This window comes from Rattus norvegicus, chromosome 5 (assembly GCF_021556685.1).
Source record: "Rattus norvegicus strain SHRSP/BbbUtx chromosome 5, alternate assembly SHRSP_T2T, whole genome shotgun sequence".
In the NCBI taxonomy this organism is placed as follows: Eukaryota; Metazoa; Chordata; class Mammalia; order Rodentia; family Muridae; genus Rattus; species Rattus norvegicus.
In genome coordinates, this window is record NC_141538.1 from 78,458,225 (window position 1) to 78,470,709 (window position 12,485).

General features: G+C 42.6%; 1 protein-coding gene across 11 annotated transcripts in view; it reads right to left on the reverse strand.

The window, feature by feature from the left end:
- Lpar1 (lysophosphatidic acid receptor 1) overlaps window positions 1–12,485 on the reverse strand; it is a 121,453-nt gene that overhangs the window by 45,101 nt on the left and 63,867 nt on the right. For all 11 annotated transcript variants that reach the window (XM_087660134.1, XM_087660132.1, XM_087660137.1 and 8 more), the window contains 1 exon segment: window positions 1,363–2,110. In XM_087660134.1, coding sequence (XP_087516260.1) covers window positions 1,363–2,110 — 748 coding nt within the window.

Below are 12,485 nucleotides of genomic sequence, written 5' to 3' on the forward strand. Positions count from 1 at the left end.
ATGGGGCAGATTTCAGAGAGGAGATAAATCATGTAATTACATATTAATTTTAAAAATCGACAACAAAAAGATTATTTGAGTTATGGAAAGAACAAAATTATAATTTTATCCTTAATTATGAATTAATATTTACTAATATAAACAGAAAATTAAATTTCCTAAACTGATTTTTATAAAGATTACTTACTGTCACAGATTTCTGTTAAACCTACTTGTCTACAATTTGATATAGCTTCTGTACTAACAGACCTGGGCTGCTCTCTGCCTTGGTCAAAGAACTTTCTTTTCACAGTGGCCATCAGCCAATGGAAAGACAAAGAACTGGTCACCACACTGAGATTAAGAGACTGAGTGTTCATCCCTAAGCAGGACATCTATCGCCACCACCATGGCTGAAGGACCATCTCAGAAGAGGAGTTGGACAGAGTGTGAGAGCCAGTGGGTGGAGAATGGTGTCGTGGAATGCTATCTCCAAGACATGACAGAACTATCTAAATCACAACCTCCCAGCACCCATGGTCCCTTGCACAAGGTCATCACAAGACCATCCCAGCGGAGACAGGGAGATGATCTTCAGGGCACACCCCATTCTCAGGAGTTGTTGTTCATGGATAGTTGCAGGGAGGAGGGAGAGACTCATTGTCTATGGAAGACATGAACACCAGTAGCCTCCCCATGTCCCACGTCCATGCACAGGGGTCTTAATGGGTTGTCAATAAACAAACAACAGCAAAATCAAAGACATGAAGTTGAGAGGGGACATGTGAGGAAGATGGCGAGAGAACTGGAAGGGGAAGTGGGGGTATGTATGATCATATTTCATTGTATCATATATCAATTGTCAAAAATAAAATTAAAAAATTATTACAGCATGTTCACTTGGACTAATGAATAACTGTGTAGAAAGCATAAAGGTTGTTCATATCATTTAAAGCACTATCTATCTGAACATCTGTGAAACAAAGTCCTTAGGGCAAGAGGCTTACGATGCTGACTCTAATACAACCTTTCTAAAGCTAAATAAAACCAGTTACTTTGAGGCTTTTGTTTGTTTGGGGTTAGCTGGTGTGGGGTCTTGAATGTTTTGGTATTCTCAGTTCTAGACAGAAAACTCTTCAATGATATCTTACTTTTCATCATTTTTACACGATAGCACGGAGACCAGTATCTAGCATATCCTATAACTGTTGGAAGAATGGTAAGCTGACATTGCCATAGACATGAAATTTCCCTGTTCGCACATAGTTCTGCATATACATCTGGTGAATTTTCAGATTCTTGCTTACCATGATCATAAATGAGTGTTGCTACTTGACAGCATTGGGAAGCTATAAAAGAGGTAACAGTCAATACCGAACTCACCCAGCACAATGACCACAGTCTTCAGAAGGCTCATCATGGTGTCCCGATTCCTCCTGGGTCCAGAACTATGCCGGGACATTCTCATAGTCCTCTGGCGAACATAGCCAAAGATGTGAGCGTAGAGAACCACCATGACCACAAAGGTCACCAGGTTGAAAATGGCCCAGAAGACTAAGTAGGAGTCACTGTAGAGGGGCGCCATGTTGGAACAATGATCGATATCACAGATGCAGTTCCAGCCCACACTGGGTATGGCACCCATCACAATGGCCATAGTCCAGATGACTACAATCACCACCACCACACGTCGGTTGCTCATTCGTGTATGGAGCTGCATTCGGAAAACTGTGATGTGCCTCTCGATGGCAATGGCCAGCAGGTTGGCCACAGAAGCCGTCAGGCTGGTGTCGATGAGGCCCTGCCGGAGAAGCCATGTGCTAACGGTCAGTCTCCGGGTATTAGGTCCCGTGTTGAACATCAGGTAGAAGTAGGCCAGTCCAGCGAAGAAGTCTGCAGCAGCCAGGTTGGCCATCAAGTAATAAATAGGGAAATGGAAGCGGCGGTTGACGTAAATTGCCACCATGACCAGTAGATTGGCCAGCATGATGAACACGCAGACAGTGATGCCCAGTCCCATCACCAGCTTGCTCACAGTGTTCCATTCTGTGGCTAGATACTTTCCACTCCGGTTATAGAAGAAGGCGATAGACTCGTTGTAGAAGCACTGTTGTTCGTTCATGGCTGTGAACTATGAAAGAAAATGGATGAATGAATGAATGAATGAATGAATGAATGAATGAATGAATAGAAGAAACCACAGATCCAAATTTAAAGGTGGACCGGCAACAGAAGACTCCTATAACATTTGTAAAGTAAAATAAAATAAAATGAAACGGAAGCAAAGAATTTGAAAAAAAAAATCTGACCCAGAATAACATCCAAAATCCACACTGGTCATTTAGGACTCTAGATTAAAAGATGGTGAGACAAATAAGTAAAAGGTCTCTGCTCGGTGGTCTGTGTCATTGAAGTCTACAAGAAAAACCACAGGACACATTAAAAAAAAAAGTCCTTAAAATACCCAAAGTAGCCAAAAATCTTTCAGAACCTTGCGACTGGAGTGTTTATCCTATTGAAATTTACGCTGCCCTGTTATTTAGTAAACAAGGTCCTCTCTAGATATGTTATCATTGGCCAATTAGTCTGTTCTCACCCCACACAGTGCTTTTGACCCGTGGCAGACATTTTGTAACACAAGCTTGCAAAAGGACCATCAGGCCCGACATTTCAAAGGTCACACTGTGCATCAAAGATTCTGTAGCCAAAGCCAGCATGCACTGCTCAGCATTCCTGTGGTTAGCACAACCCACCCCCCAGGACCCTTCAGCCCCAGAATAGCATCCATCTTCCCATCTGTGACTCTTGAGAACTTTGTTCCCCCTTGGAAGGTTTAATGTAAGCAGTTGATACCTGACACTGCTGCACAAGAAGTAGAATCTAATTAGCTCAGAGGACACCCATGTCTTCCCGTGTTGAGTGACATTGCTTATATTGTATTTACTTACTCTTTCTTTTTAGCAGAGACAGCTGGAATATAGTTTTCAGACTATTTACACTTACACTTAGGTCCAGAAAGGTTCAAGGTGTTTTAAAATGCAATACAGTCAATGAATAGTAAACAAAAGATAATGAAGAATACAATTGGGGAATCGCATGTCAAGCAGAAAATAAAATAATGTCTCTTCCTGAGAACGTCAGTGCATTGGAGACTTCTAGAATTAGAAACCACTCCCTGAAGGCACGTCATGTTCTCTTTCCTCTCCTTTTGCAATTCTTAAATCACTAAGCAAACATGATAGTTTGGGTACTTTGGTTTGTGTGTGTGTGTGATTAGGGATAGGACCTAGAGCTTTTAACTGGAATTACAGGCCTGCACAACCAAGCCCATCTTAATCAAAGTTTTCATTAATTGGTCTACAAGATACCCGTAGGTTGTATGTGAATGCTTCCTAAACACTAAGTGATTTTTTTAAACAGCAGAAAGAAATGCCTGAGTGATTAGTCTATTGACTTATGAAGACTTCTACAAACTCTTCCCTAGCCCGAGATTAAGTGTTACTGCCACACTTCTGGCAGTGGGCTACTGTGCTGTATGATTACCTCTTCTTTCCCCTCCGCATTAAGGAGCTCACACTCCAGGAAGAGTGAGGACCTTGTGTTACATCTCTGGGCATCTATCTTCTCCACAGCCCAGACTGTCTCCCTCACTGGCAATCAGAGAACTTGGCCTCTAGTGTTTCTTTCCACGCTAAGTCTTGCCCTTATTCTAAGTAACTGATTGACTTTTCTTGCCTTTCATTTCCTCATCTCTAATGACCTATTCCATTACATTCCAGTTGTCCACGCCCATGGTCACACCCACAAGACTTTTTCAGCCGCCCAGAACTTCCTGCTTTTGGAAATACTTGAGACATTCTAATCACTCTTCATAATTTCTCGGTTTTCAAATTTTCTCTCGTGATGCTTAGTAAATCTGTCTTTTGAGGATATATCGATTTTCTTGGTCCTTCTGGTTTTCCCCACTGGAATATCCTCCCTATTGTCCCCTTCTCCTTCATCCATTTTGGGCTCTGTAGTGACTGACGTCACCCCTTTCTGGTGAGCACAGGAACAGAGCCTCATTGAAGACCTTAAGGTGACATGTGCACCCGAAATCGGAATTTTCTGATCACATTAACAACATCCACTGTATTAATTATTTCTTATTGCTGTGATGAAATATCTGACAAAGGTAACTTAAGGACAGGAGGGCTGATTTTTGTCTCACGGTGAGGGGACTGGTCTACTCGATGGGGGCGTCCAGCCAGCAGAGTGTGAAGCTTCTGGTCAACAGGACACACCAGGAAGCAGGGCTGAGAATGCTTCCCACCTTATCACTCTATCTACAGATTCCCTCCCAGAGAAGCGCAGGGGGATGTAAACATTTCTCAGACACAAAAGGGTTATGAGTATAACATTTCTAAGAAGCCAGAAGCTAGGATCATCTCTTTGTTTCAAATCCCTTAACAAAATTATTTCTGCAAAATTTCTTTAGCCCGCTGAGGTCACTTATTCAGAGGACCCGTGGATGAAATATGGATGTCTTTGGAAGTCATGACTGTATCTGCCAGACAGAACACAATAAAAATATAATTTCGGACTTAAAAAAAAAGTATAAAAATTCTAGAGAACAGAAATACCAAATAAAAGAGGACAGACATCCACTCGGCATCTAATGAGTCAGAGATAACAAGAAGGAAATGGAGGTGCAGATTAAAACATAACCCTAGTCATTCTGCAGATTCTCGAAGGACTGGGGCAGAGCTGGAGAGGCAGAACCCCGCTCACCCACGGAAAAGGGAGTCCTTAAGAAGACACACGCATCACTGATTTATGTTTATATATATTACAAAACAATGCTAAAACAAAATGTTCCTAGCGAGATTTTGGGATCTCATGGGTAAAGAAAGGTTCCAGAAACATAAATCAAAAGTAAAGGAAAAGAAATTCAGCAAGTGTTTAAGGTGGAGAGAGCAAGCCCACTAGAGTCACTCTGTGTTTCTGATGTGAGATCCTCTGGGACAATGGTTCTCAATACCTGAGTCGAGACCCCTGTGGGATCGGCTGACCCTCTCACGGAGGTCACATATCAGATCTTTACATGTGGATTAATAACACTAGCAAAATTATAGTTATGAAGTAGCAACAAAAAATAACTTGATAATTGGGGGTTACCACAACATGAGGAAGTGTATTAAAGGGTCTTGGAATTAGAAAGGTTGAGAACCACTGCTCTAGGACAAAACTCAAGGTATAAGAAACCCTGCTGAATAGAGAAAACCTAAAGGAGCCTTGAATTCCACAGCCATAGACAGCCTCACAGGAAAGCTCCTTACAGGCTCACAAGTTTAGATACTTGATCTTCAGCTGGCTGTGTTATTTTGGAGAGTCATAGGCTCTTGTGGACATGAGACTTAGCTGGCTCACATAGGGGTGGGGCCGGGAGTTGAAGGCCAGGTCAGCTGCAAACTCTCGACTCCTCTAGGTGACCACCACCTCGTCCTCCTGCCAGCTTGCCTTTCCGCACATGACAGAATATGATTAGTGTGTGTCAGAATAAACCGTCCTCCCTTAAATTGTTTCTGTTAGGAATTTTACCACAATGACAAGAAAAGTAATGAATACACACTCAGGGGGAAATATAAGAGCAGCCTTACTCCCAAGTGCATGGGCGTTCATGAGTGCGTGCGTGCATGTGCATACACACACACACACACACACACACACACACACACACACACACAGCCAAAATCACTGGTGAGTGTTGGTGGCACACACCTTTAACCCCAGCACTAGAGAGGCAGAGGCAGGCAGCTCTCTGAGTTCAACAGCCTGGTCTACATACATAGTGAGTTCCAGGACAGCCAGGACTATGCAGTGAAACACACTGCCTCGGAAAACCAAAAATAACAAACAAACAAAATGCTGGTAGCAAGCATAAAATTCATAAGTCATGATTGTTTTCACATGGTCAAAAACAAATATATAAAAATTACACTTAGTACAATTTAATAATACCAGTATAAATCTATCGTTGTACCAAAAGTGCTTGGGATGGGGGAGTGGAATATAAATGACAGTTCCTTTTTCTCTTATTCTTCAGGTAAGAATCATGTAAGGGAGAGAAGAGGAGGAGGGGGAAGAGGAGAAGAGGGAAGAAGAGGAGGAAAAAAATCAAAACATATTAAACCTACTATTTAAGTTGAGACAATCTGCAAAAATTATTCAAATGTGCTCAGGCAAACACAATCTATTTTCATAATTACTGAGATTAGTTTCCAGGAAGACATGTGAGCGTTTGATCTCTGGCTGGTCATATTGAAAAGGGCAAATGAGGCAAAGATTGAAATTTCCCCCAGTGAATCCATCTAAGGTCATTTTTAAACGGTTTCCTTTTTGCTCTGAGAAAAGAAACCAATATTGACTGGTAGGACATAGGTACAAAACAAATATATACTCAAGACAAAATTCAGTAAATATTTGCAAGTGAAAGATATTACGCTAAATCTAAATCGCTAAAACAAGAAATCCTTGTGGAGTAAGAAGCTGTCAGCCGTTGCCCTGGATAGAGATTAAATATGCAGCTCAGATAAAATTATTTTTAATTGACATCTCCTTCCGAGGTAGAAAGTCTGTGTTCATGACCTTCCCCCCGCATTGGTCGCTGCATCTCGGATATATACTGTGGGACCTCAGTGGCTGTTCCACAATGCGGAAGCTCATCTTGGAAATTTCCTTACCCTATCTGTCATTGTCGAAGTCTCGACAACCTGCCACGCCTGAACTCTAAAGGGGTGGTTATGGAGTTATCTGAGATCGCTTTGTCCCCCACTCACTCATCTCTGCCTTCCCAGGTATTTACAGAATGTCAGTCATGGATGAATCTTAGCACCGTGCCTTCAAAGGGCACCCCACGATACACCCGAGCCGCTCCCTACCTGTGGGACTCGCTTTTTAATCTCCCACAAGGCAATTACACACTCATTAACAAGGAGGAAAAACAAACACCTGGCATAAAACACACGCTACTAATTAGACCTATGTGGCTTACTAGGGAATCCGATAAGATGTAAATAATACGCTCCAGTGGCATGCTTTAAGGGAACTTTAATCTATGCTGGATAAGAGTGAGCAATATGATATAAAAGAAGTAAATTTGCTTTCCATTCCTGTGTATGCATATATAAGCACATATAAATCTATGTGTGCCAGTATGCACGCACACGTGTGTGTACATGTGGACACCAGAGTTAACCTCGGGTATTGTTTTGCACGCCTATCTTAGCTTTTGAGACAGGATCTTTCACTGGCCTGGATTTGGCCAAATATGCTAGGCTGGCCGGCCAGTGAACTCCAAGGAGCCACCTGTCTCCTTCTCTTGATCTCATGGTTCCATTTCTATTAAAGCAATGGAATGTCCGAGACTATGTGCCTTCTTGAAGCGCACGTCCGCCTGATTCTAATTTCCAGCCCCTAACATGGTGTTCGGTAGGGTAGTCGATGGCTCCAAATCCCAGTTCTCTCGTTTGAAATGGGATCATAATAGGGCTCTATGACCTTCTCATTTCTAGTTATTAAGTCTAAAATAACCAAACAGTCTACATACCTCTCCCAATAAGGATAGAAAAGAAGCAGCATGAGATTTATTCAAATGTTATTAAGTTTATTCTCAGGAAAATAATTCTCATCCTTCTTAGAACCTCAAAGTAAAAAAAAAAAAAAAAAAAAACCAGGAGAAACAGGATGAGTTCTCATTAGAATTAGAGCTCACAAAACAAAAACTGATACAAAGGAAAAGCTAGCTTAAGCTGTGGCAGAACCTTCCCCTGATGAATAAAGATTTCAAGGAGCCAATCACTGGGCGAGTAGGCGGGACTTCCGGGTTGGAGGGGAGAGACCGGAAAGCAGGAGAAAAGATAGGTCTTTTGAACAGGAGAGTTGATGGAGGACATAACTTAGGTAGGGGAGGCCCCGGGTTCAGGTGGTGGATCTGCTGGGTTCCGCTACTGGAGGATTTATAACTTAGAAGAGCTTACAAATTAGGATACTAGTTGCTGCAGCCAGCGATTGTGTTACCTGTTGATTCCAAACTAAGTTTGTGTGGTGTTTTCCTTCACGAGGAACTGGGTCCAGAGAGAAAGGTGCAGCGGTAAAGCATGGGTTTGCGAGAAGTGCACCCCAGCTAGAGGTGGGAATTTGGAAGCGTGGAACTGGTGTGGCAGCGACCTGCCGTAGGAACTTAGCGAGCCAGGCTGAGAGATTTCAGAGCTCCGGGTCAGAGTGTCTGCCTTGCTGAGAACAGGCTGGTCTGCCCGCCAGTGCCTTCCCCGTGGTAGTGTGGGATGGTGCCCTTTTTTTATATTTCCCGCTACCTTAACCCTAGATTCCTTAGGATGGTGAAAAATAATATGCACTAATTAAATCTCTTTAAAGTTTGCCTAAAAAATTAGTAGATCAAATGGTTCCTCTACTAAAGGATAATAGGATGTTTGCACGTGTGTGAAGGAGAATAGCAAATGATGAGTCAGTGAGGGTACTCTTAATCTCATGAAGGCCTGTGCCTACCAGGCTGAGGACAGGGGTACACCATCACATTGGAAGATTTCCAGAGAATTCTGGGTTGAGCCTAAGAGGAGGAATGACAAGAGCCACTAAAAATACTGAAGACGCACAGGAGTAAATATAGTAAGCACCTTCCAGATGCTTCTCTGAGCCAGTCGGGAACTGCAAACTGAGACCAATAACCCACAGGAGACCACCGTGGTCACTGACAACAAGACTTTAAATAAAACGCTTTTGTCTGAGGCAGTGAATTTGAACTAAAACCGTTAATTGTGCTGGCATAACACAATCTTAACAATCTCCATATTAGTAAAATAATGGGTTGGGGGAAATTATCAATTCAGATACAGTGCCTGTAATGAGATGGGTGGCTTTGAGTTGGGATAATCAATTAGAGGAATAAGGAATTGTCCAAACAGGAGTGGAATCCCAGTACTCAGGAGCCTGAGGCAGAATATGGAAGTTCAAGGTTAGCACCAAAATGCTTGAACAGACACTGGAACGATCCAGAGAAAAACACACACATGGCAACCTGATAGGCAGCGCAGATTTACCCATCAACTGAGACAATGCTATAACTGCTCATTCATTTAAACACATTACCTATGTCATACACAGAAACTCATTCAGGCTAAATAAACCAGTATCATACACAGAACCCCATCTGGGGTAATATGTTAAAGTATGTATGTATGTATGTATATTATATGAATTATATAGATTTTATTATATTGCTACGTATATATTCTGAAGATGAAAAGTTTTAAAATGTATATTTAAAAACTTGTGGATAATGGGAAGATTTTTTTCCCAAATGAGACCAAAACACTAAATTTAATTAATCAGAAAATTAAGAACTCAGTACTATAAAAGACCTTATAATGAATAGTTTTAAAAAAAAAAACGTGTAGGAAGTTTGGCAATTTACATATAGAAGGTTCTCTTTACATCAAGGAGTAAAGATTTTTTTTTTTTTTTTTTTTGGAGCTGGGGACCGAACCCAGGGCCTTGAGGTTGCTAGGCAAGTGCTCTACCACTGAGCTAAATCCCCAACCCCTGGAGTAAAGATTTCTTAACAATGAAAACAGAGAAAAACTGAACAAGCCAACAGAGAAAACATGAGCAAAGATGTGGACGGGCAATCCCCAGGAGAGAAAACTGTAAGAGCCAATAGCCACATGAAAATCCTCCTCGCAGGGCATCAGAGACGGTTGAGCATAAGGCATAGGAAGGTCCAATTGATTTCCATCCCAGCAAATATTAGCTCAACTGAAAAATCACGGTGAGGACACCCACGCAGGGCTGGAGAAAACTCAGTACAACGGCTTTGAAAAATGGTTTCATGAAACCCACTCAAATCCACATATCAGACATGAGCTCTAGGGGAAATATCATCACAGGTGTGCCTAAGGAGATGTAATATTGTATAATTTAAAATAAAGTGACATAAACAGGGGACCACCAGAGAAGGAACAAATTACAACACAACCAAGAAAGTCTACTAAAAAGAAGTTAGATAAAGCCAAATCACTTACACTAACCGGGAGAGTGCAGACAGGTATACATGCGGCGCACCATTCTTGCACTAACATTTGCAGACATTGACTATAATCATTTCTATATGCCTCACATAAATGCATGCCCTCGAATATATGCAAAGAGAATAGTGAACATCAATTTCTGATCTGGGTGGAGAAATTAACAGTGCTGGGAAAGGAGTCTGAACTTCAATAACCTTGCTGCTAAACATTTGCCGATACATTGATTAAAACACCGAAGACTGAGAAAGTGCATCAAAATGTTAACATTTTATGAAGCAGAATAATGGGTACATTCCTGTGCATTTCACCATTGTTGAACATAGCTCATCTAAAAAATAGTAATTCAGTCTAAGCTATTAGAAGAAAGAGATGGGACATCATGGCACAGCCTGTATAGTGCTTACCACAGAAGCCTGAGGACCCAGCAACCCATACCGAACCATGCAGAGAGCACTCACGCTGGGGAGGCAGAGCCTCGGAGACCCCCGGGGCTTGTTAGCCAGCTACTCTACATTAATCAAGGACACCCAGGCTTAGCAAGAGAGAGAGTCTTGTCTCAAAAACGGCTGGCAATTGAGGACACCTGGCATAAACCTCTGACCTCTGCCAGCACATGCACACACCAAGAGAAGAGAGTATAATTTCTTCATCCAAAAATTGTAGAGGAAGAAGTCACCTGTGGGGACGGAGGGCGGGGAGTGCGATTCACTATGCAATTCTAGCTACCCTGCACAACTCCCCATGTAGACCAGGCTAGTCCCCAGCCTCACAGGGAGCTCCACCTGCCTCCTCTGCACTCCTGAGTCCTGGGATGAAAGGCTTGAGCCACCATGCTCAACCGGAAGTCACCTTGTTTGAAGATTGAATATCAGTTCCTCATTTCTGTGACATCTGCTCTGCTGAGATTTAAACCAAAACCTTCAGGGAATGAACCTTCGTGGACTACAGGCCATCTCTGAAATGCAGTCAGCACTAAACGGAGAGGCCAAAACGACATATTCCAAGGGCATTAAGTTTCCTACAACACGCTCTATGTACAGATTAGCCTCAGAGCACACTTAGCGGTTTGTTCAATTTCAGTTTTCAAACACGGCAGCAAATGCTTTCTCTCTTAGTTTTCCTGTCTTCTACCGATTCTCTCGTTCCCCCCAGGTAAAACTGTTCTGTGAGACCGCTTTTTCTTTGACTGGTCTACGACTTATAATAAAATATCAAGGAGAAGCAGCCTTTCCTATTCTACATACCAAGAGAAAGTTTTAATACCTTTAAGGGAAATCTTGGACAAAAAGTACTTAAAAGAATTCTGGGGCTGGTGAGATGACTCGGCAGACAGAAACATCTTTGAGCAAGATTGACTGAGTTCAATTCCCAGGTCCCACCTAGTGGACAGGGATGATAGACTCTAGGAAGTTGTTGTCTGGCCTCCACATATGCGCCATGGCATGTACATAAATGAGTGCACACATGTACACACACACATGTGCACACATACATGCACACCTACACACACACACACACGCACCATAAGCACACAAAGTAAGTAAATAAAATGACTTCTTTTTCAGTTGTTTTTTGAGACAAGGTCTCACTGCGGAGCCCTGGCTAGCCTGAAACTCTTTGTGTAGACCCATTAGGCTAGCCTTGAACTTACAGAGATCTGCCTGTCTCTGCCTCCTGAGTGCTGGGACTAAAGGCAGGTGCCCCCAGTGAGGCAAAAAAAAATTTTTTTTAATATAAGTTACAAAAGGGAAATTACAATTAGGTCAGGTATTTTAGCTTATATACACCAGCACACAAAAAGATGAGGTAGGTAAATTACAAGTTCAAGGTTATGTTGGGCTGAGGTATGAAATTCTGTCTTATAAAACAACTGTTCCAAATTCTAATCAAATGTATACTGTCTGTGTGTCTGCTGACTGAAATCCTCCTGTCAGCCGCATTCCCTGCTTTATCTTCCTCTTCATTGCCAGAGGGTTGCATTCCCACACACAGGCTGGGGGGCACCCTGGGGCTCCAAGCTCCTCCTGAAAGTGTGATGTCATCAAGTGAGTACCACCATCTGGATGTGTCCCACAGGATCACCTCACCATATCATCTCTACAGAAGCCAGCATACCCCTCCAATTTAGGCCTGAACTACGACCTGTGCCACAGATCCACGGAACTGCAATTCCCTTGTGTCCACTCCTCTGTTATTTTGTCTAGGTTCCTGACTGCCTTACCAGTTAGAGTTAAGTAGTTCTTAGTAAAGTCCTAGAGCAAAGAGTGCAGAGTTGGGGCTCATGCATAAATCCGGTGAACAATCTCCAGGCTGGGCCTGAACCTAGACTCCAAAACCTCCCTCTTCTGGCTGCTCCAGGCTCTTCTAAGGGACACTCTGCCTGTGAAGTCATGCAGCCTGTTGTCTGTCAACAACCAACAG